This window comes from Vespula vulgaris, chromosome 10 (assembly GCF_905475345.1).
Source record: "Vespula vulgaris chromosome 10, iyVesVulg1.1, whole genome shotgun sequence".
Taxonomy (NCBI): domain Eukaryota; kingdom Metazoa; phylum Arthropoda; class Insecta; order Hymenoptera; family Vespidae; genus Vespula; species Vespula vulgaris.
This window is the reverse complement of record NC_066595.1, coordinates 946,903-972,542: the sequence shown is the minus strand read 5'-3', so window position 1 is coordinate 972,542 and position 25,640 is coordinate 946,903. Positions and strand designations below refer to the sequence as shown.

The following is a 25,640-nucleotide window of genomic DNA, read 5'->3' as shown; positions in this document are numbered from 1 at the left end:
ATATTAACCAAGGTATCTTCGTCCATTGATGATCTCTCACCGTCTCTAACCAGTCTCTATCTTTCTCTCTCTTTTCGTGCTTCCAAGCAATCAGATCAAATTATTCCTGGATGAAATTATTTCTTGCGGATCTAGATATATTTATCAAGATAACGATGATCTAACTTTGATATTATATCTTACGTCTTTTTATGGCAAAAGAATCTGAATTGAAATTAGATCAAATCGAGATATGGATTCGACGTTGCGTTAATGTAATAAATAAATAAATAAATAAATAAATAAATAAATAAATAAATATACATACATACATACATACGTATATATATATATATATATATATTTATTGAGTCACACACCCGGTATATACCGAATGCCGCCTGTGCTTAATACGAGCCAGGTGTTCCGAACTACCCCCGTTTCCCCATCCCTTCCTGCTGTTCCTTTTCGCTCGTTCGTTTGCTCGGCCTCGACAAATTTGTCGTCGCAGTTTCTCGTTCTTCCTTTGTCTCGTCGTCGAAAAGAACAAGGAAACATATATATATATATATATATATATATATATATATATATATATATACATATAAGTTAAGAAAGTAAATACTGAACTTTCTTTTTACAAAATCGATTCGTTAAGATTCGTACGGTAATTCAGTGAGACTCAACAAATTATTACGTAAGAGTTCTTCGTATAAAATATAAAATTACATACTAAATGATTTACACGCTTCTCTCAATTCTTTAATCGTCTAGCGACGAGCGATTATTAATCGTAGGAGTAGCACGCATTCAGCGTAAACGCGGCATAACTTTTCTTATTGCAACTCGACGAAAGGAACAAAGGATCCTGAGACATCGCGGCGCATCCGCTATCGCAATCCCATACGCGTAGGAATGCATCACACGATGTTAGCAGAGAAAGAGGGAGAGGTGGGGGGAGGAAAAAAGCGAAGAAAGGAGAAAGGGGGAGGAGAGGAGGAGGAGGAGGTTGAAGTTGAGGATACATAGGAACACTGATGAGATAGTGTGAGAAAAGCGCACCTCGCGACAAGGATGCGTTCGTCGGAAAAATGTTTATCTCGCAGTGTGATATTTAAATCGTGGACGATGAACTCGAAACTGAGTAACTCCGATGGAGATAATAATTATACTCGATTTCGCTCGATCTCTACAAAGGTGAGAAAAAAAGAAAAAAGAAATATCTGGCAATAAATCAACGTCGAACGAATTCAACCGACGAGCGAAATAATTATCAGATTTTACGGTTACAAAACGGCGATATGGTATTGGTGGTATACAGGTAGCAATTTGCCGAAAGGAAATCTTCGACTACCGAGACTTAGGATAGATGATTATCGACAACGATTATTTCCAGTGTTTGTAACTCGTAAATTAGTCCTCTGGTTGGTTATGAATATAATCAGTAAATGAGATAGAGAGATAGAGAGAGAGAGAGAGAGAAAGGAGTGAGTAAAGCCGAGCAAGCACAACGCGTCTTAATTACAGTTTAGATGCTGCCTGACGTAATCCAACTCGGAGATCTTTCCTTCTCTCTTCTTCCCTTCCTCTCTCTCTCTCTCTGCCTCTGTTACTTTTGATACGGCACCGTTTCGTGATTAATCGCGCGCGCGTAACGACACACTCGAAGAGTTCATTATTATTCAATTAAAGCGAGACAACGTGCTAAGCGGGAAGCGTGAAACCACCGACTATGTAGTTGCTCGAGTTCGTTGCGGTATAACAAGGACGAATGCGAGTAAGCGGTATCGCGTACCAGTTTCGAGTAATAGACTCCGAGAAGACGACGATCGCGGTCTATCGTTGGTGAGAACGCATTCTTTTGCAATCAGTGACTGCCAGGATATTTCTCTTTAAAGAAATACGAAACGAACAAATTACTCTTCCCTTATGTAGATGTTTTTTCTCACGTTTGGAATAAGATCTCATCCTACTAACTTAGTACTCACGCTCTCTGTCACACACGCACGCACACGGATACTAAAAGATACGTTTAATGTAAATGTGTTTCGCGGTCTGTGCTAATTACAGAGAAAGCAAGGTCTTTATCTTAGGTAACTTATTAAAATGTAAGAGAAGAGATAAAAATGGATGCTTTACGACTTAAAATCATGGTTATTCGGATTATTTCAAATTCTCTGATTATTCAAATGCGACAATAAAATACGTTATGATTTTACCTTAACGAAAGAGTGGAATTTGACTTTGCTCGGAGACACGGGAGGGCTGTTGGGTGGTCTTTGCTGGGAAGAAACGACCAAGTTCTGAACCTCCATCAAGCATCCTTTCCTGACGAATCTGCTTCTGGGACTGCCCTGGGTATCCATATCCATTTTGACTTTCTTTATTAATTTCAAATTCTCCTTAGTGTTTTGCCTGAGTATTATGTGGCTCAGTCTTCTGGTATTGGCTCTGGAATCCTCTACGCAAATTCTCCTCCACACTTTGGACACCATGCTTATCGAACAAAGATCCTGCGGTCCCAAGAAGCACAGAATTTTTGAGATTATCCTCCAATGATTACTCTTCTCTCCTAGTAGCGCCAGAAGATCCACAGTTTTTCTACCGGTGTAATCTATCCTAGTCCTAGTACGATGTAACGCCAGAGAGAACGCGCGATGACTGAAATCCAACCTCTTGGGCTTTATCTCCGCTATAGAAGGTATATCGACGATGCAAAGTTTACTCAGCAGTTTCTGACCCTCGACGGAGGACGCCGTATTAGTTTTTCTACCGGTAGGAGAACGCGCGATGCAAGGTGCTAGAGTTTGATGCGTAGAATTAGTTTCCTGGGGTGTACTCTGCGGCATAATGACTAGCTTCATCTCCACATCCTCCTCTATTGGTTCGGAGGCAATAAAGGAAGAAGACGGTACCGCCGAGGAAGGAACTGCTGGAGAAGGTGGAGGAGAAAGAATTTGCAAACTGGCAGAAGCCGGCGTTACCGGTACGGTAGTTCTCCACGATCCATAAATACTGCTGGTAGGTGGCTCGCCAAAGTCTCCATACCGAGTGGTGCAACTTGGACTGGGATGCTCCAAGCCGTGGCTTTGGTCGGAGATACTCGAGTTGGAAGTTTCCAAGGACGAGAACGCACAATTTTGATTTTCGGAAATGAAACGATCGTTGTTATGACTGTTACTCAGCAATTGATTAAACTTTGAACGATGACGTTGAGCGCGATCCGATTGCCAGGGGTCCTGACGGATCCGATGATGCCTTTTTAAAGGAGTGACGCGCGATTTGCATCCTGCGATTATAGGAGTGTAAACACCGGAATGAGGTGTCAGAGTTAAATAACCACTGTCAACGCTGTCATGAGAACCGTGAGAGTTGTTCCTGCTTATATCGAAAGCGACGTGAGCCGGCTCTCCCAAATTCGCGTTGATTTCATCCTCCATCCTGTCGAATTTTCCCGCCTCTTCGTTGCCGCGAAAGACGTCTCACCGGCGTATCGCGGTGTCGACCGTGGACTACCTCTTCCTGGGAACGATTTCTGAATCGTACGAAAGCACCATATTACGTAGCACCGAACGACGCGTGTGTCCTCGACGTACGTACTTACGTACGCACGCACGATTCGAAACTTTTCTCTCTCTCTCTCTCTCTCTCTCTCTGGATCTATCGGCTACTTTTTCTACGCATTACACAACAACGTCGGATCCATCGTAAAACGACACGTACGACGCACTTTCCTCTCGCCCCTGTACAAATCGCTATTCTCTCGCTTTTACCGATTTCTTCTCGCTTCTACGTTGTACTTATCTCACGTGCTTAGCGCGGGAAACGACGGCCGATCCCGACTACCTCGAGCGAGATAGAGACGGACGGATGTACGGAGAAAGAGAGAGAGAGGGAGATAGAGAAAGGCAGAGCGCCGAGAGGAACGGAGAAAGCAAGAAAGACGGAGAGTCAGCCCTTCGCGCGTCTGTAAACAAAAGCCTCCGGGGGATATCGTTGTCCGAAAAAAAACACGTATACGTCCTTTCTTGTCGCGAGATTGTACCGTCAGGACAATAGAACATAATCGTGGTCCATCCTTTCCGAGCGACTTCGAAACGTCATTCCGAATTAATCGAGTTTTTCACTTTCGAAAGAGATACGTACGACGCACTAACACACACTATTCTCACACACACTCTCACAAAGTCTAAACTGCCACACGTATACTCCGTGCTACGCTCCTCCTGCCACTACTGCTACTGCTGCTGCTGCTGTCTGCCTGGCTGAAGCAAGAAGCGGGAAATACACGCACGCGGCACCGCTACCCCTTCCCAGCGGATACCCCCACACGTCTTGAGGACACTTCGAAACTTTGAAAACTGTTTATCCGTTGTCCCACCACGAGTCGCTCGACGATCCTTCGACCAATGGCGTGCTCCGTCTTATCCCGCCGTTCGTTGCCAAGTGCTGCGATTGGTCTCCTGCCTTCCTGCGACGTCGCCAGCAGCGTCCTCTGAAGGACGACACGATAATTCAACGTCGCTGTTGCCGAGGGAATTTCGGAGGACGCAATTGTTCGAGCCTCTACGACGCCAGATTATTCGATTTTCGGAAGAAGCCGGCTCTCGCGAATGGTCATGGTAAAAGCATTATTTCTTATACATTTAACCGCATATTTCGAGACGCTTCTAAAAGTCTCCTCCCTTTTTGCGATTGCCACTTTCTCGTTTCGAAAATACTTCTTCTTTGCTCTTTGTTCTTGTCTTGATCGATTACGAGAATCTTTTCTTTGTTCGTAGTAATATCAAAGGTATACGATTTTAATGTTTACTCGAGCAAAGATATATCGTCGTTTTATCTATTACGTTCTATGCATATGCTTTACGAAAATGATAATATTTTCTTTCTTTTCTTTTTTTTTTTTTCTTGCGTATGTACGTATTCCTTCGTTACGACGATACGTGATATTGTATCGATCGAGCAGCGTAGTACGCCCTTATATGTTCTACGACTTTAAATTGGCGTATCGAGATATATACGAATTCTCTACCGGATTTGTATATTCCGATATTTCGGAAAAGGATAACGGAATTCGATCGTTGATTCTTTTTTCTTTTTCTTTTTTTTTTTTTTTTCGTTATATATAATTACCACGTATCACGCCACCTATATGCAAGTAACTGGATACCCGATTTTTATTGGTCGTCGATAATTTCGTTGTCGGTTGACCGACAAATTCAGACTCGATACCATATTCGGATCAAAATGTTTTAAATCGAATTATTTTTCATTTTTATGCGAATTTCAACGTTTACGTTTTTTGATGAAGCGAACGAATCAAGTCTACTCCGTTGTTAACAAGACTAACAAAAAGTCGAATTCTAGGATATGTTTTAATATTGTTGTACACGAATTTTTATGTACAGGAACATTTGCTACGATTCAATGTAAATTTATTTGTACTTTTTTTTTTTTTTATTTATATATATATACCTTTAGCCTATTATTTTTTAATTTACATTAACGACGCGTTAAAGTGGATCATACAAAACAATGTAAGCAATATATGTTTTTATTTACAATAAATAAATTACATTTTCATTGATAGTTTAACAAAGTCATAGAATTAGGAGGAAAAGTGATTGTAACGCTATCAAAATGTTGGCACTTTTATAATCTATAAAAAGTGATACTATACCTTTAGTACGCTATTATAAAATCTTATAACGGTCCCATTATCTGATATCGACGACGTAGTAGTCGTACTTGGTTCCAATTAAACTGGTTCAGAATGAAATTCTTAAAGATGAACTAGTGTGCTAACATAGCAGGGAGTTGTACAAAAGCATACCGTCGCAACCACTTGCAGCTGTTTTAGTTATGCATTCCAGTAAATATTTATAAAATCTTAAACATGTATATCGTTTATAGTACATACAAAATATCATTTGCCAACAATTTGTAAGTGTTACCTTCAACGCATATGTAAAATTTAAATGATTCATAAAAATATAAAGGGAGTTCTTTAAAAGTTTATAGTGAAATCAGATGATAGAAGCCAATATCATGAAAGTGTAGTTATAAAATATAGTTTGAGAAACAATTTACAAGTAAATTCAAATTTACTTTTTTTCTTTTCTTTTCTTTTTTTCTTTTTTTTTCTTTTTAAATATGTTTTTCTTAAGATTTTGTAATACTGAGTTTGGAAGAAGCCAAGCCAACTCGCAAGAAACTTGAAAATGATTCTTATTTATCGATTTTTTTTCTATTGGATTAGATACTACTTCACATTCTTACGTGACTTTTGAATATAATTTCGTACTACCTAGGTCTCGTATTTTTTTTCTCTTTTCCTTTTTTTTGAAAATATAATTCAATGCGTAGACTAATCTCTAATATAAAATATATTTAGAGTATCAGTTCAATGCATAGTTTCCATAAGCTGTATGTATATTATATCGTTTAGACAAACAGTTAATGTAATTAAATATTTATCACTTAATATTGTAATTGAAATGATATAATATTTTCATAAAAACATATATAATTTGATCTACTTTTGCACATTTATCAAAAATTGAGAAAAACAGAAAATATTTGTAAGCTCAATTCAATGTAAATCTCTCATATCAAAATATTTCCTATATTCAAGATAAAAGTGACGAGAGATGTGGATATTCGTTATAGGAATATACTTAAATGAATAATAGATTCGTAATGATATGTAAATGACATCTTGTCATGTTTACATTGAAAATTTTTAATATATCTATAAATGTAGTTATTAAAAAATATATATCAAGATTGTTTTTTTTTTCTTTTTTTTTCCCCTTTTTTCTTCTTTTTTAAAGTCATCCGTTTTATAATCACATTAAGCTAGTAAAACAATAAACTTAGCACTTATATAATCAATGCTTATAGTTTTTTCAATCGTTTGAAAATTTTGAAGTGCATGAAAACGATGTAATACGTCTTGATAGAACGATACCTCTGCGTGAAGTATTAGATTTCTTTTTTCATCATATCAGATAATTTTCATGTCAAATATATAAATTTCTATCTTAATCTTAAGGGAAGAAACGTTGGCTTGGCATTTTGGGCACACACACACACACACACATGTACACATTTTGAAAGTATACATGGCCTGTAGTTGGAGCTCAATTAAAATAGACACATCGAATGCTACGTTAGACTACGTTACATTGATATCTTTTAGTGACAATCACTTTGACTGGACCTCATTGTGTATAATTGTGCGGTATACAACCTGTATTGAAACTATTTTAACTCAAGCACGTTTAACTACAAACTCTGCAAATCGAAATCTGATTATGCTATAGGAAAGACGTCGCGTACTTGAGCGCTTCATCAACATCGTCTCGTTCTCTTTCGTAAAACAATTAAATACGAGATAACGAATTTTTTTATTCATGGAAGATATTTTCGAAAAAATTAATTTTTGAGAAATTATAAACAGAGATAAAAGTTAATCGGTAAATTGAGTCAGTAACAATAATGGTTAACATACATTAAGCATAGTAAATTGAACACCGTTTATGTGGTTTCTACGAGTTTCATATTTTCTCCAAGGAAAACAAGTACGATCTATCGATTCTTCAAATATGTTTTACGAGTTTACAACTCGTAGTGGTAGAATATTTTAAAACTCCATATGAAATTAAAACAATCGACGCTGCTTCATCTGATTATCATCGGTTACTTAAATCTACGATAAGAACTAACACATGATATTTTTATATTATACATAAATATATACAAACGTGTCTTATTTCGACGCTTATTCAAAACTAATATCATACATGTGTGTGTGATAACGCGCATGTGCGCTTGCATGTCGTTCTTTTTTTTCTTTTTTCTTTTTTTTTTATGTACCGATAAGCAATATTTCGTATTAACTCGTAACATCTGAATACTCTTAATAGTTGCACACAACATTTGCACTTTAAATACAGAATCACATACCAGTCCATTGCACGTCATATTGCTACAACGTTATTATATATAAATATATTATTATATATCAGAATTATGTTCTTTCGAGTGATGTATTTAAAGATTTCAAGAGAAACATTGTAAAGCCTTAGATGAGGACTATACAAGCATTTACAATGTTATGGTTTCATGGTAGAAATAAGCATATACATATATGTATATGTATAATATATATATAATATACAATATATATTTTATATATGTACATGTATATGTATATATATATACGTACAAATATATATTACATTATATTGTATCACATATATTTTATACACACACACACATATATAAGACGTGTATATATATATATATATGTTATCGGATATCTTTTAAAAGCTTTCATTTTATAACTCCTTTTTTATTACCTTCTTTTTTGTGTCCTACTTATATTTTGCTGTTATACTAGATATAATGGTATATAGTTTCGTCTCGCGGTTATATTTTATGATAATTATATACTCGTTGAAATTCTTCAAATTTTTTTTTGTCAAAGTTCTTATTATCCTGACGTCTTTAGCATATTTCCAAATTTATCGTTAGATCGTTAACAATTAATTACTTTTGGTCAACATTGTTCACTGTACATCCATATAGTACATAGAAACTTTTCTCTCGCAAATGAATAGAATTTAATGTTAGACCATAACATTTTAAAGAAAGATTCTGATCAAAATACAACGTCGCATTAAATAATGTCTTCTTTTTATAAAGATAATTTGTCAGAATTGCAATGCTTTCATACAAGTCCATCATCTTAAAACGGCCAACGTACGTTTACGTAATATAGTATCTCTTATTGAACATTTGCCGATGTAGCAAATAATTTTGGCACTATGTATCTCCTATCTTTTGTCGATTGTGATCTTCTCTAACAACACGTTCCTCCGCAGGAATTTTCTTCTGAGTATTCTCTTTTTCCCTACATTTATTCGCACTTCTATCCCCGTGAATATTTGTACTAGACTCCGTTTCAATATTATGTTCAACAAAACAGTGCACTTGCAATTCATTTACATTACGCATAGACACTGGACAGACTTGGCACTTATATGATTGTAAACTATTTTCTGGCGAAACTGTCGATTGGTTTGCGTTTTCCTTCATACCATATTCCCGTTTCTGTTGATTGAATTGCGAATTAATATGATGAACGTCCACCATAGATTTAGGATCTTCAGTAGCTATTGGCACATGATATGGTCGAGACATTTCTGCATCCGTTGTCACTTTCACGGGAAACGAATACATCGGGTGTTGAGATATGGGTTCACCTTCGTCGGAAGACGTTTCACCACCGCTGATAGGTTGACTTGGAACTACCTCCGTATCCCACTGACCCATTTTATTGGGATCCTTTTCGCAAAGTCTTTGTGCCAAAATCTGCATCAATCGGATCATTTTTACGATTTCAATGTAGGGTATACGTCTTATCGTCAGCATTATCGTTAACATTGTACTAACCTGAAGACTAGTAAGACTATTATCACAGTCCGTGGTGTCGATATCGTTTAGATTGATACCAGATCTTTCCATTTCGGCATACGTACCAAATGGTAATTTACCCAAACATTCCAATTTCATAATATGCATTTTGCTACGCAAGTGCTTAGCCAAATGGCCGTGTATTCTGAAGGCGATTTTGCAATCCGTACATTTGAAGGGTCTAGGATTGCTAGTAGTGGCAGCTCCAAAGGTAGACGTCATACTGACCTAGATTACCATAATATTACCATTAGACATACATATTATATAAATTTCGAGGATAGATCGAAAAGAAAACGATCATCTCGGGATCATTACCTTATTGTGATGCGAGACCGATCTTTCGTGTTTCGTCAAGTGGCCCTTCGTCCTGAAGGAGACCGCGCAACTCTCGCATCGAAACGGTCTTTCGAAATAATGAATATTGATATGCAATCGTAACTGACTAGGCTTGCTGAACACCTTGTTACAAATCCCGCATACACTTCGGCCGTCTTCCGTTACACTGTAACTATATCCCATAGATTCAATTCTTATGACGATTAGTAGTTTCTCTCCCAAAATCGATAGTACGAACGACCGTGGTGACGCTTTATCAATGGATAAGAAACACTCACCTCACGTAATTCGGTGCTGGTCCAGTCGATGGCTGCAGGAACTCGGCTTGAGGTTTAGCACTTCCTACCGTTGGAGATGGCGACCTGAAATCCGGACCACCGACGACCACTTTTCGAGCTACCGTGTGTTTAATACTCTCCACTATAGTTTGTTTCGTCATTTCTGCATTATGTTTGATATCGGATCGATCTACATTTTTGATATCTATGTTTTGCGGTCTCGGTACATCCTGCAACTTCGGGGACTCGCGCGTAGATGATTGTATTATTTCGAAATGACGTCTCGTTTCTTGCGGTTGAGATCTGTACTCCGATCTGTATTCTGGCATACGCATGTCTCTACTGGGTGGTCTGTTATCCGGGATAACTTGTCTCGCCTCGATGTTTCCTGGCGACACGATCTCTTGACTCAAACGTACGTCCGTTGGTATCTGTTTAAATTCCGCGCCAAGCGTCTGCATATCCGGACCACGTAATTTGTAATCTTGAGTGGCTAAACGTAATTCTTGAGCTTGCGTACGGTAATCCTGATTGGGCATTCTCAGTTCTCTGCTGGGTGGCCGAAGGTCTATGTTTCGTGGACTTTGACTTTGCATTCTGATATCCGAAGGTATCCGCATTTCTTGATTGGCCGGCCTAACATCTTGATTCGGCACGTTCATCGTCTTAAGTATGGACGTTCTGTCGGGTGGCTCGTTGTTACCGTATTGGATAGAAACGAGCCGGTTGTTCGCGTCCGAATGGAAGTTTTTCGGCGAATGACGATCTATACCTGGTGTACTACGAGACGGCATATCCACGGGATAATTCGTTCTTTCGATCGGATTGGTATTCTTATTCATTACGACGCCGTATTCGATATTGGTTCTGGAGTTGTTGTCGTGAATATCACGAACCGCGTGCTGTTCTTTGTCCTTGTGAATCGATTCGAAATTATAGACTTTTCTTTCCATCGCCACGTTGTTCTGATAAATCTTTTCTCGAATCTCCATTTTAATGTCGTCCGACGATTGCTGTTTGCTAGCGTGTTTGATCTTCGATTCTATCACGCTCTGTTGCATCTTCCGTTCTGTCGGATCCGTGTACGTTACCGTAGGAACGTCACTGTTCTCCGGATTTCTCGATCTCCCGGCGTCTTGATATTTAGGATAAACGTCTCTGTCTCCTCCCATCGTTCTGTCAATTTTCGAATTTCCCACGCGATATTGTTGTTTTATTTTACTGTCCATGACGTGTCTCTCGGTAAGGTACGCCTGAAGCATACGTCCCTCTGCATTCGGTTTCCATTCTCTTCCTTGTATAGGTAATCGTTCCATCGTCTGCACTATCGTTTGTAGTAGAACTGGCTCCGACACCGGTGTCAAGATGTCAGCAGGCATTGCTCTTTGGGGTACCGGGGATCGTACCGGTTGTTGCGTAGTTTGCTTGGTCGTAAGATCCATCGGTTGGGATATCTGTTGACGCGAGTCCGAATCGGTTATCTCTTCTACCTCGATATCCGAATCTTCCTTCTTGGATAATTGTATAACGCTACTCCTCAACTCATCCGCGGCTGTCCATTTCGAAGGGAAATAATAACGATGCGAGTGTTCGCTCTGAATGAGGCTGGTATCCTGATCGGTCGTACTGTGATCGCTGCTGCACAAAGTGCTGGAAACGGTTGATATGATATTCGTTGTAACGGAGCTCGATGGAAAAGTCAAGGTATAAGGATATGTCGTTGGTCGACCCGAAGGCAATAAGCCTGGTAATCTGTTGGTGTTACGTTGCGACAGACTGAGCAAGCTTTGCGCTGCTTCGTGCTCCTCGCTGCCAGATTCTTCGCTCTCCTCTCCTTCACCTTCGCTCTCTTCCTCCTCCGAACTAGATTCCTCGGCGTTTCCACCTACGGCCAATCGCGCGATAGCTTCTTTGTCGATGTTCTCGTCGCAAACCGTAGTTGGTACCGGGGCGATTCCAAGCTCGACACATTTTTTGTAATGTGCTTTCGACTTCATGTGTTTCGTGAGATTGCCTTTGGTCTTGAAGCTGTCGAACGAAAGACAAACGTATTGTTACAAATTTTTACGAGTAATATCAGCGTTTGTATAATGTAGTAGCGCGAGAGAAAAATATTACCTAAAGGCACAGTGCCTGCAAGTGTATGGTCGTACGTCCGTATGAGTTCTGATATGTTTTTTCAGCATCGACGGCTTCTTACAACGAATGCCACATTCTTCGCAGACGTATCGACCGCGACCTATTCGAATCGAAACGGGAATGAATCAGTCTGCAAATCTAAGCGCGTAAAGCGAGATACGTCTTTTATGACTTACCACGACCCCTAACGTACGTGTAATCCTCGTTACTCTCGAAACCTCCGTCGAAAATTTTAATCCTCTTGGATTTTTCTTGTATATCACTTTCCAAGCCACTGTCCGGACTCGTCGGAGTGATAGGCCTCTGCGAAGAATGCGTCAAAATATCTTCTCGCATGGTACAAGCGGTGGTATAATTAAGAGGTCTGTTTCTAGAGTCATAATGCGCCAGATCCAAATCTGGAGGAGCTTCCTTACAAATTTTCCAATTGGAATACATGGACAGACCGTGCTGCTGCGTGACGTACATCGGCTGCGGTCTGTTTAGGGTGCAATAGAACACTCTCGTTGAACACTTTAAACCTAGATATGTATAGGCGTGTCCATTCAAATAAAGCTGTCCGTACGATTTTTTGGGTCTAGGAGTTTCCGGGCTTATAAGGGATAGGGTGTTCGCCGTCGGCGTTATGCCGTGATGTTTCTTTGGCGTAAACGTCCCGGGCTTTAACGGTAAAGAAGTGGGTCTTAAAAACTTATTAACACTGGTCTCTTCTTTAGCACCGTCGCCACTCTTCGGCGACTTAGCTTCAGACTTATCCGTTTTAACGACTAATTCTACGGAAGTTTTACTTGGCACTTCTGACTTGGATGAATCTGAATTCACAAGTATCACTGGTGGTGTTGGCGGCGGCGGTGGCGGCGGCGGCGGCGGCGGCGGCGGCGGTGGCGGCGGCTGTGACTGCGGCGTTGCTGCTCCCGCTAATACTGCAGGATTAGATTTTAATTTGGTTTCACCGACCGTGCTGTAACTTTCGACTACCTTGCCTCTCCCTTCGAGAACGTTAATTTTGACACGACCATTTTCGCGAGAGGGCGAGGAGTCGTATTTCAGATTCGAGCCGTACTCCAAAGTTTCGAGCTGGGTTCTGCCGATCTCGATCTCGGCAATGTTCCAAGTGGAGGGCCTCTTCCTGCTCTCCGAGGTCGATTTGGGTGAATACTTGTGCTTGGCATACGAATTTGCTGAATTAACGGGTGCGTCGATGCCGTTGGAGTAAGCGTAGGTTCTTTCGACGTTGGGACTCTTCTCGAGAGACAACAACTCTCTCCTCTCTCGGGGACTCTCCATGGCTTTGTGTTTCGCAGGAACGTTGTGTTTGATATGACGATCGAGTTCGGTTATCGGCAGGTCGGCGACAGGCGTCAGAGACATCCTACCTGGCCTATATTTGTCCGTGGAAGTATCGACCTTGACGGTAGGAACTTTGGGACTCGTCAAGCCACCGCCGCCGCTTCTCAGACCGTCGCTGCTAGGAGTTTTGAAGCTAAGCTTGGTCTCCTTCGCGGGACTGGCAAGATCCAACGGCTGGCCCATTATCGAGACGTGTCCACCGGATATTCCAGGTCCCGGTATTCCAGGTACGTTGGGCGCCTGGATCTTGACCGGACTGGCGAGATCCAAGGGTTGGGGTATCATGTGCAGTCCCGGCACACCTGGTATGACTTTGTATCCAACTTCACCGGACGCCACACCAGGCGATATATCTATAGGCGGGGGTGGCGGCGGGGCTGGTGCACCGGTTAAGCTATGCGGTCCCGGCATACCGGGTACGTAAGGAATAACCTTACCACCGTGAAGAATACTCGTTATACCCGCTTGGGGCAACGTCAATGGATTGTACGCGGTTATGCTCGTCAATGGATTCAAATGCGGTTCCAGGTAGTTGTAGCAGGACATCGTCGGTGCTATGTTCGGAGTTGATATGTTTGGTATGATGGGGGCCAACATTTTTGGAGTGTTTGGCAAAGATATGGAGGAACTCTGCGTGCTGGTCGGCGTGCCAGGCGGTTTGTGCACCATGGTACCGCCCGAATGAAGACCCGATCTTACCACGATCGAAGCTGTCTCCGACGTGACGCACTTGTTGCTTGAGATCTGTTCGCTCGTCGGTGAATTCGTTTGTCGTGGCTCGATTCTCATGGTCTTCGTCTCGCCCGTATTGTCGAGTATCCTGACCTCCCCGCCGAACATTTGCAACGAGTTCGGCCTCGGATACTTGCTTAGTTCTTCCAGAGATCTCAAACTAGTCGGGACCGACTCCGAGCGCTGTTTCTTCGCGGGTGGCGCGTAAGCGTCAACGAGTCTCGTGTTACCCAACAAAGGTCCCGGCGAAGGAAGGGGCTGCAGGGTAGCGTAATAATCGGAAGACTTGGACTCGAACTCGGATTCCCTCTTCTCGTTATCCAACTGATACTCCGATCTCCTAGGACTGATCGGTCCCTTGCAATAATACCGTCGATGAGTCTCGAGATTATCGACACTCGTATACGGTATGCTGCACGACGGACACACGTAATTCTCGATCTCCGCGGTAGCCTCCGCGTCGGTAGTTGCGCGCGTTTTCAACAGGAGATCTTTGATGATCGACGCCTCGTTGTTGCTCGCCGGCGTTCGATCCGTAGCCTCCTGAGCGAAGCTCTCGCTGTAACAACGTTTCCTCGTCGAGGATTCGTCGGCCGACGAGAGATTCAAGGGTTGATCTGATTGCTTAGTCTCGACCATGCTCTGCTGTCGTTGCATCAATTTGTGAAGGCGCGGATCTACTGCGTCGACGATCGCACGATTGTCCGTTATAATTTTATCGATGTGTTCCTGCAACCTATCCGCGTTCGGTTTCGCAGCGTTCGCGGTGCTGCTATTACTGATCACAGCTACGGAAGAATTACTGGAAGAGCTCGTAGACGAGAACGACGACGTTTCCGTGTCATTGTTTATCGATTGGAGGGCGGTGTGGAACTTTGGCTTGTAAATTTTTCCAGTCTTGACGGTCTTCACGACGGAGGAGGTCGTCGTGGGCGTTGACGTTGGCGGAGGTGGTGGAGTCCCCGTACCGTTACTGGCACTGTCGGACAGGCTGATGTCCGAGTCCTCCGACACCTGCTTCAAATTGAAAACACACGCACGTGGAGATTCTTTATCCGCTATTTCTATGCTCAAAAACTTTTGATCGTGCTAAAATTATACCTACGAATTTCTACGAGAAGAATAAAAGTAACGATACGAAAAGTCTCTGAAAGTAGTACCTTGCTGCTATCACCGCCTTCCATCTTCAAAGCGTGAGTCCGAGATCTCCGATGCTTGTAAAGATTCGACTTGGTCTTAAACGCGAAACCGCAGGGCACGCAAGGGTACGGTCTCTCGTTGGTATGAGCCCTGATGTGCTTCTGCAAAACGCTTGGCTTGGCACAGGAGAGCTTGCAGTAAGGGCAAACGTATCCGGTTTTTCGCGATTCCGCGGGCTCGGTCTCGGCCTCGGGAGATGCCTCGGCCTTGAGGGCTTCCTTTGGAAAATCTCTGTTCTCCTTGACCGCTTCCCTTTTCTTCTGGAGATCGGTGTTCCCCTTATCATCGGCCGAGCTTTCCTTCTTTGCCTCGACTCGAGGCGTAACCTCCGTCGTCGCCATCTTTTTAAACTTCTTGTGCAAATACTTCGGCTCGCCATCGTTGTTATTGTTGTTGTTATTGTTGTTGTTATTGTTGTTGTTAGTTAACTGTGGATCTGTCATCGCCACAGTATAGATCTCTGTAACCAATAAAAGATATCCCTTTGAAAAACTTGGCGTCGATCGATATACAATCATGCATATATAATCATGCACCCACATATACACAATTTTGCTTTTTTTCTAATCGAACATAAACCCGACGATCGCTAAGAGAAAAATGGAAAGTGAGAAGGAGAGAGATGGTCGCTCGAGCGTCGTTTGCTAATCGCTATTTCGTTTTTGCGAACTTACATAGAAAATTCGCGCACCTCGGATTCCAAGTAAATCGATCCAAAGAAGAAGAAGGACAAATTCGATTATCCGTTTGAAACACGTTCAATATTCACGGCATACAAAAGGTCGTTCTTGTGAAATTATGCGAGAATGGATTACGAAAGCGGAAGAAGCCGAGTTCAAGAGTTCAAATAGTTATTCGATCGCCTTTAACACACATACGCGAGCTTATTTACTAGAGGGGACTTTCCTGCATTTGAATTTCCATTTATAATCGATCGATTTTTATTCGCTTACATACATATGTACGATTTTTGGTCGACACAAATACTTCTATCTCCATTTGCGAGGCAAATTCGTATCGCGATACGATAAAGATATTATTCGTCAAAGTCGATTTTCCTCGATGTATTAAAACGAACTTTAATCAACCATATTTTACCTGGATTCCGGACTATTATCGATATAAATTTCAACAAAATAAAAGAACGAGAGTCCGCTTTTCTTTCCTACTCCAACGACGTTTCTAAGAATATCCTAAGCAGAAACGAAACGAACAACGGTCTTTAATGTCATTCTCATCTATCCGTCGTCTCTCCCACAACGCGTTGCTTTATCGCTAATAGAAGATCGTACTTTTTTCTTGGACATAACTTTTCTGACATCCTTCCTTCCCCGAAGTGTGTCCATTTATTTCATTCTCGTCTATTTATATCTCGAGATAGATAGATGGAAAGAAAGAAAGCAAGAAATTCACGCGAGGTACAACACGATGATGAATGGTGAAATAATAAAATAAAATAAAATACAGAGAGAGAGAAGAACCCTTTAACTATTTTTCACTGGATCATTCTCATGAAAACTAGCATGTCGTTATTCGATTATACGACCGGGGATAACGAATAAAAAGGAATTGTTATAAAGTGCTTAGCACCATAAACACAATGAAAGAGAGAGAGAGAGAGAGGCAGACAGAACGAGTGGGTGACCGAGTAAGAGAAAAAAATAAAGTAAAAATTGTTTGCTACGTCCTATCGGTATAACGAGTTGATTAAATCTTTCTCTCTCTCTCTCTCTTTCTCTTTCTGTTCGTGTTATTCAGTCCAATTGCGAATATGTAAAAATGTGCACTGCTTGGTTCGAAGTCATGAGAAATGAATGAATCAACGAGGCGACTGCCTCGTACTCCCATTCACCGCTTTCATGCGTATTCCACGAAGTTACCGTCGTATCAACGCTTATCACAGGACGCTCTTTATGCGGTACAGACCGAGTCACAAGTTTATTTTTATTCCTCGCTTATATCTATGCACACATACATAGCAGACATACGAGGACACATTCATACACGTTGATATCTTTTAATAATCTCTCTCTCTCTCTCTCTCTCTGTCTCTGTCTTCTTCTTTCTTTGCAGAATTTTAATCGAGAAAAAAAATTATACGTCCCCGATATTATTTCGTTACGAGAAATAAAATATATAAAACGTTCCGTTCTTTGATAACGAAGGTTCGTTCTTGAAGATAAATCATATAATCAAAAAAGAATCATAATTCGTATGGTTCTCTCTCTATCTCTCTCTCTCTCTCTCTCTCTCTTTCTTTCTTTCTCTCTCTTTCTGTTTCTCTTTCTCTCTCTTTCGTTTTCTCGATGCGTATTGATGTTATTGTTGCTTGCCCTCTATCGCGATAGCTCGATCCTTGACCTCATCTTCTCCTCACTGCCATTTAGACGACTTCTCTTCGATGGTTAGAAGTATCGATCTCTAGACATACTTTGGCACGCGTATTACGTGTTAACGAGCGGTATCGACTTTCGAATTTAACCGATGATTACACTTGCTAGCTTCGATCTAACTTCTCTCTTACGTTTCACAATGATGAATCTTTCAAGGAATGATGTTGCAATTAGGATCGTACGAAGTTTAAAAAACAAAACAAAAAAAAAAAAAGAAAGAGAGAAGAAACCAAAAGAAAACAAACAAAAAATTTTGTTAGATATCGGACCTACGTAAATATAGATTGGATGGCAATGCTCAGAGAAGCTTGACCTTTGTGTTATTTATGAGAGGGCGAGGCAGTGGCCTTTAATTTATGCTTAGATTGCATCGCGACTCGCATCGCGTATGTATGTACGTACTACGTACATATGTACGTACGTACGTCGGTGGTATCCCGTTCTTTCCATCGATCTCACGCTTTTTTCATTCTTCGTTTTTTGTTTTTGTTCTTTCTATAATTAATTATGTCGTCGATCGGTATTAAGAAACGACGAAAAATTTTGGTCGTCCATGTTTTCATAAAAATGTATACATACATACGTATATATATCGTGCGTGTTGTATGTGTGTGTATTATTATTATATACATACACACACACACACACATATATATAAGGTGGAACACGTTGGAACAGTAAATATTGAATGTGTCGTGTCGCGGTAGTAGTCGACAAAGTAATTTAAGAAGTTTAATGAGCGTAGCGTTTGGTCAACAGTGAGTCACGCTTTAGGATCGGCCTCGACCTCCCTCTTCCACCCCTCTGATTTTACGATAGTTTTATATTTACACGCCACGTTTCTGGCGTCACGCGTGCGTTCCTCGCCGATAACGTTTAACGGCCCTCCATCGTTACTCGATTTTAATGGAAATTCCTTTTCTACAGGCGTGAAGTTTCTCCGACGATGGCTGAGCACGAACAAAAACAATGAATGATATAGGGATGGATGGATGGATAGTCCAAGAAAGAATCCAAAGACGTCTCTCTTCTCCTTCAAGTGGCAAACGTGTCAGCGAGAAGAGGAAAAGAAGATAGAGTTACCCCTTCTCTCTCTCTCTCTCTCTCTCTCTCTCTCTCTCTCTCAGCTCTCTCTTCTCTCTCTCCTCTCTCTTTTTCTTTCTGAGATAGCCATGCGGTGAGGAATCGTACGGTGCTGCTAAGGCAAGGAAGCGGGAGAATCCCGCAACGCGCAAGTGAGTCACGCGTACGTGCGCGGCTATCACTGCTCCAACGAACGACACCGACACACAAGAGCGAAACACAACACGACGACACGATACGACACGAAGTCGAAGTCGAAGTCGAAGTCGACAAGTCGACGAAGCGACGAAACGACGAAGACGACGACGACGACGCAACGACGACACAACGCGACAACGAGCTCCCCCTTCTCTCTTGGCGGCTCTCCCAGTCCAAGTAACGTCGTCGACGCTCTTTACATCCCGCTCTCCCCTCTAAAGATCCTAGCGATGCTTCCCCCACTACTTTTCTCGATCGTTTGCCGGCAGGCGAGCGAGCAGCGGAGCGCCTGTACGGTCACCACGAGGGAGACCCCTGATCTCTCCTCTTCTCGCTTGGCTTCTTTCTTCCCTCCCCACCCGATCCAAAGCAAAAGCAACACCACGGCGCAACACCAACGGAACAGGCAGCAGGCAAGTACTAAACAGACTTCCTCACGTCGAATCGACGCAAATCCACCAACGACCGAGACACAACGGAGTACGGTATATAGGTACTAAGCAAGCAAGACCGAGAGTACGATAGAGAAACGATTGGGTCAGGCACCCCGTGAACGTCTACGTAGCCGTGTCTACCACGATTGCAACCGTCTACGTCGTCCCTAGGACGTTCACGGCCGTGTGTATATCCAAGGAATCCCCTCATTGTCTTCCTAACGATCTCTCTTTCTCTTTCTTTTTCTCTCTCTCTTTCTCTTTCTCTCCTTTTCTTTCCTCTTTCCTCAACCGAGCTACCCGGGGTATTTCCATCTCCTTTCGATATTTTCTTTTTTCTTTCTTTTCTTTCCTTTTCTTCTCTTTTCTTCAAAGATATATCTTTTTCGTTCCTTTCCTTACCGAGAACCGTCCTAGAGAACGATATCTCATTTTTTTTCTGTCTTTTTTTTCTCCTTTTCTCCTTCATTTTTCTTTCGCACCTGCTGCCACGCAGCCTAGACCCGAGAACCCGACACAACGCATGGAATGTTTTCCTATCGTGGCTTCGAGCCTTCGTGTCCTTTTTATTTTTTTTTCCTCTCTTGTTTATGTTTTTTATTATTATCATTTTTTTCCTCCTTCTTCTTCTTTTCTTTTCTTTTTGTTTACTTTCGAAACGGTACAGATTATCTATCGATCGGGATAACACAGTAGAACTATTATATTTCTCTGATCCCCTTTTGAAAATCATCTACTACTATTCTCTCTCTCTCTCTCTCTCTTTATTTCCAAAGTATCTCTGTCTCTTGCGTCGTTGATAAGAGGAGAAGAAGGAGAAGGAACGAATATCTTCTCGGTGATATGATAATCGATTTTCTTTATCATCGAAGTACTCAGAATTTCAGTGGATTTACGCGAAACTTTTGGGATCCTCCTTAAACGAAGATCGAGCTAACCAACTGGTAAACTTTCTCGGTAAAGGAGTTGAGATAAGCTTTCGAGAAAATCTACGGGGAAAAGCTTTGTCGCACGCTTATCGTCGATAGAGAGGGGTTGTCCTTATGATTATTTTTATTCGTTATTATCGTCTCTTTCTTTATCTCATAAGTACGAGCTCGTGAAATCTCGTTCGATAACGCAGAGCTCGAGCGTTAAAAATCTGAATTTCGGTAGTCGCGCGCAAATAATTGCAACAGCGTACCGCTTTCGGCTAAAAAAAGAAAAAAAAGAGAAAAGAAAAATAATAATACGCGATTGTTACCTCTCTCTCTCTCTCTCTCTTCTTCGAAAATCCAAGTCATCTTGATAAGAGAACTTTGATAATGTCTTACGAGCGAACAAATTGTACGATTCATCCAACTAGCGAATTTCACTCGCTTCGCTTTCCAAAAGTTTTTCCATTACTTTTTATGTATATGTATATATGTACGTATACATATATTTTTTTTTTCTTCTTAGAAATGTTACGAATAGATGAAAAAGAGATCGTGGATTAAGATCGACTCGAGGAAATACTCGATAAAACGTATTATACACTTTCTCGAACTTATCGTTTGTGTTTTGACTCAACACTCAACGTTCCCGAGCATTATATAATATTATTTAAGTAAGAGAGAGAGAGAGAGAGATCATCATGCGTTAGAAGAGATCTCTCCGAGAGATCCCAGAAGAGCGCGGTTAGTTCTGACACGAGTTTACAACCGAACGAAGAAAACGAATGCTCGCGAGGCGTAGCATTTTCTTGCTTGCGAAAGTCAACGGTTTCTCGAAAAGTCGTAATAGTTAAAGCGAATTCAATCGATTCCGCGTAACGCGTCGCAGATATCTCGCGACAAATTAATTGAATTCCTACGTTAGATCGTGTGAGAAAAAACGAGCCTAGGAATTCCGTGCTCGCGAGCATGGATTCTTGTTAGCCCACGCGCGACAACGAGGCTCTAGCAGAAAGAGAGAGAGAGAGAGAGAGAGACTCTACTCCTCGAAGGTTCTCATCTTGGAGACGTCTTCTAACGTTTCCGCGGACTTTAACTCGTTCCATATCGAACTTTCATTCCTACTTTTATTTCTCTCTAAATCAAAAGAGAGACAGAGAGGAGAAACGTACGTGTATAACCAACGATTCGGATCGCGTGAACTTTTAATTAATATGACCAGGCCGGCGCGAAAACAGTTGGCGAGATTCGAATGGTTCGGAGGAGGAGATCGAGTGACGATCGCGTTCGACGATTGACATCGATCATCGGAAATAAACAATGAAAATAAACAACGAATTCGAGTAGAGATAGCCGCGAGAGAGAGAGAGAGAGAGAGAGAGAGAGAGAGAGAGAGAGAGGAGGAGGATATCGAAATCAAAATCGAAATCGAAATCGATATCGATATCGATATCGAAATCAATATCGATGAGGAAATTTTCGAGAAACGATTTTCCTGCGATGGCGAGAGACGACAACGATCCTAGTCGTCGTTCAAGACGGAGGTGTCTCTCTCGTGGCGTTGCATGAAAATAGCCGAGTGTACTTGGAATATCGTGCGGCCTACGCGGTAAGCATGCTAAAAGGCGTTCGTTCGGGTCGCATCGGCTCGAGAGAGAGAGAGAGAGAGAGAGAGAGGGAGAGAAAGAGAGAGAGAGAGAGAGATTGTACGCTCTTCGAGTAGAAGAGAAGAAAGAGGAGGAGAAGGTGGAGGAGAAGGAGGGAGGAGAGTCTTTCTCGGCGCTCGGTGGTCGGGAGGAGGAGGAGGAGGAGGAGGAGGAGGAGGAGGAGGGCTCGTGGTTCACCTGTCGTCATGGCAACGCCGCTTCGCCGCTCACTTGTTACTCCATCGGAATGGCTCGGCCCTCGGTCCTCTCTTCGCTCGCAGCATCCGTAGGAACGCGAACTGAACGCGAGTTACGATCTAGTCGTAAGAGAGAGAGTAAGAGAGAGAGAGAGAGAGAGAGAGAGAAAGAGAGAGATGCTAGTTTATCGCAAAGAGGGTAGTGGGAGAGAGGGAGGCAATAGTAGTAGACCGTGCGTTTCCGTGGGGCAACGCATCCGATAACACGAAAAGAAAAAAAAAAAAGAAAAAAAAGAAGAGAAGAGAAAATAAAAGAATAGAGAAAAGAAGAAAAAAATGTAAAAGAAAAGGAGAAAAAAGAAGAGCGCTTTAGTAATAGCTTTCGCCGCTTCGGCCCGACCTCGTCGATGCCTCGTGCATCACCCCCTCGTGCATCACGTTCGTGCACACGCTCGCATGTCTCTCTAGCAGCGTCTCTCGCTGGGTCACGTCGAAGACGAGCGCACGGAGGACTCCCGGATATACGACCAGAGCGTATCTCACGGCCACGATTTTATTCGAGTCGCGGCCGCCTGCCTGGAGGTCTAAAGAGGGTTTAAAGAAGAAGAAGAAGACTACTACGCGAAGACGAAGAAGACTACTACGACGAAGACGAAGACGACGACGACGACGACGAGCGGCGCTCTTCTCTTCGCTCCTCTCCTCTCCGTCTCTCTCGGCGCGCACTCGAGCAGAAGTCACTCTTTCTATTTTAAGCGACGTGCACTCGGACCCTCGCTCCAACGCAAGCGGCCGCGCATTCTCGATTTTCTACGTGTTGAGACGCGATGGACGACCAAGCTCTCTCTCTCTCTCTCTTTCTCTTTTTCCATATCTCTTTCTCTTTGTAACTCTTGACACATACACTCGCGCACTCGCGCGAAAGATCGATCTCTCTCTCTCTCTCTCTCTCTCTCTCTCTGTTTCTTTCCTTTTATATACTTATACATACATACATATATATGTATATAAATGTATATTTATATGTGTGTACGTACGTACGTACGTACATACGTACTGTCTCTCCCTTCCTTCTCGTTATCCACTTACGAGCGCGTCGATCTGTTTGCTATGCAAATCCCGTCCGACCGGCGCTGACGTAGACGGCGGCAACACCAACGCAGAAACGGGTCCGTTGACGATATCTCCTACTAACACACTTAACCGCTGCGCGGTTAGTCATTGCCCGCGGACGCGCACACGTAGAAAATGTAATCGGACGACGACGAGAAGGAAGGAGGTGGCGGAGAAAGAGGAGGGAGGAGGAAGAGGAGGATCGACGGCGTCGCGAGGAGAGCAGCAACACTTTCGAGGGAATCTCCTTCTTCTATCTTTCTCTTTCTCGCTCTCGCTCTCTCTCGTAGCACGTTGCGTTATCACAGAACTCTCTCTCCCTCTCTCTCTCTCTTACTCTCTTGTGCTTTCTCAACGTTGACACACGAACACACACTGCGTGCCGCTGACAGCTCGAGATGCCACCAGTGCTCACCACTACCCACCACTCAGCTTTTACTACTACTACTACTACTACAACTACTACTACTACTACACTACTACTACTGCTATTACTACTACTACTACTACTACTACTCTTACTACTACTCTACTACACTACTACTACTATACTACTACTACTATTACTACTACTACTACTAGTACTACTACTACTACTAGTACTACTACTACTACTACTACTACTACTACTACTACTACTACTACTACTACTATTAACAGAGCAGCAGTAGCAGCAGTAGTAGCAGCAGAACGACGTCGACGACACGTCCAACAGAAGCAGCACGAGCGGTAGTGCGAGACCAGCAGCAGCCAAGTCGAAACGCGGCAGCGCGAATTCTCTCCTCTCTTTTCTCTCTTTTTAAAAGCTACTACTACTACTACTACTGCTGCTGCTGCTACTGCTGCTGCTGCTGCTGCTGCTGCTACTAATGCTACTAATGCTACTACTGCTTGACGTCATCGGCGCCTAATCGCGAGACGTACTTGCCACACACCGTACGCACCCGTCTACGCAAACCGTCTGTGACCCTTCTTCTTCTTGTTCTTCCTCTTATGTTTTCCTTCTCTCTATCTTTATCACTATTTATCTCTATTCCGTGGAAGAGGATCACGCGTCACGAATCGTCGTCCTCTTCTCCCGCGGCTTCCAATAAAAGGAGAGAAGCATCCTCCTTTCGACGACCGGTGACGACGATATCGACGATGACGACGATAATAACGATTTTGATGTTGTTGACGACGATGACGACGATGATGATGATAATGACGACGTCCACCACCTCCTCCTGGATCGCGCCGTCTCACGTGTTCCTCCACCTCCAGCTTCTCCTTCGACACCACCTCCCACTCTCGTCCTCGCGCGAGACGTTCGACGTCCGTCGTACGTTCCTAGATTCATCGATCGAACGACGATCTCATCGATTGCTCACACTTTCCTTTTGATTCGATCACTCGGTAAACGATCAATTTCAAATAATCTTTTCTCTCTCTCTTCCTCTTCCTCTCTCTCTCTCTCTCTCTTTCTATTATATATCCCTCTCGTCGAAGAGAAGGAGCTGGCACGACAGTCGATCCGCGCGCTTCCGCCGGCCCGCTTCCACTGAGCAACGAAACCACCGAGCGAGAGCCGTTCACGCGTACCGGTTTTCTCGCTTCGAGCGTCGACGACCGCCGAGAACGGAACGGCACCAGCGCTCTCCTTCTCTTTCTTCGCACTTTACTACGTACGTCTGTCTAAAGGTCCTATGTCTGCTGTCGTCTACGTCTACGTCTACGTCTACGTCTACGTCTACGTCGTCGTCGTCGTCACCGTCAAGGAAACGGCGTCGTTGTTGTTGTTGTTGTTATTATCGTCGTCGTCGTCGTCGTCGTCGTCGTTGTCGTTTCTCCTCGTCTTCGTCGTCGTCGTCGTCGTCGTCGTCGTCGTCGTCGTCGTCGTCGTCGTCGTTATCGTCGTCGTCGTCGTCGTCTTCGTCGTCGTCGCCGTCGTCGACGACAAAGTCGAAGAGCTACGGAACGACACGCGCGCCTACTGCGCTGCTACACCTCCTCACAGCGTTGTTATTGTTGCGTAACTGGCGGCTTGTGTGTGTAGCCTGCCTCTGAGAGGTCGCGAGCGACGGAGAGTCGTGGGTGAGCCAGTGGGCGATCGACGACCATACGAAGAGTGGGGATATTACCGAGTGCGCCTACTACAACGAGAGGGGGAAGAGAGCGCGCGAGCA

The 25,640-nt window shown here is 42.9% G+C and overlaps 2 protein-coding genes across 11 annotated transcripts in view; both read right to left on the bottom strand.

The window, feature by feature from the left end:
- Positions 1–5,393, bottom strand: part of LOC127066682 (uncharacterized) — a 31,491-nt gene extending 26,098 nt beyond the window's left edge. For both annotated transcript variants that reach the window (XR_007782473.1, XM_051000693.1), the window contains exon 1: positions 2,199–5,393. Coding sequence is in view for 1 of the 2 variants with exons in the window: in XM_051000693.1 (XP_050856650.1) it covers positions 2,199–3,419 (1,221 nt within the window). In the remaining variant the exon portion in view is untranslated. The remainder of the gene's footprint in view (positions 1–2,198) is intronic.
- Positions 5,394–5,517: 124 nt separating this feature from the next.
- On the bottom strand, positions 5,518–25,476 carry LOC127066669 (uncharacterized). Of its 9 annotated transcripts, none has more exons than XM_051000663.1 (8): positions 24,400–25,476; positions 15,458–15,957; positions 12,392–15,314; positions 12,195–12,315; positions 10,077–12,104; positions 9,778–9,970; positions 9,439–9,687; positions 5,518–9,357 (listed from the first exon to the last, which is right to left on the bottom strand). In XM_051000663.1, the coding sequence occupies exons 2-8, from the start codon at positions 15,938–15,940 to the stop codon at positions 8,809–8,811; spliced, it is 6,546 nt and encodes a 2,181-aa protein (XP_050856620.1). In that variant the 5' UTR covers positions 15,941–15,957; positions 24,400–25,476; the 3' UTR covers positions 5,518–8,808. The 9 variants fall into 9 exon arrangements, with proteins under 9 accessions (XP_050856620.1, XP_050856623.1, XP_050856618.1 ...); XM_051000666.1 differs by having other exon boundaries at positions 24,411–25,476; XM_051000661.1 differs by having other exon boundaries at positions 24,420–25,476.
- Positions 25,477–25,640: the final 164 nt, after the last annotated feature.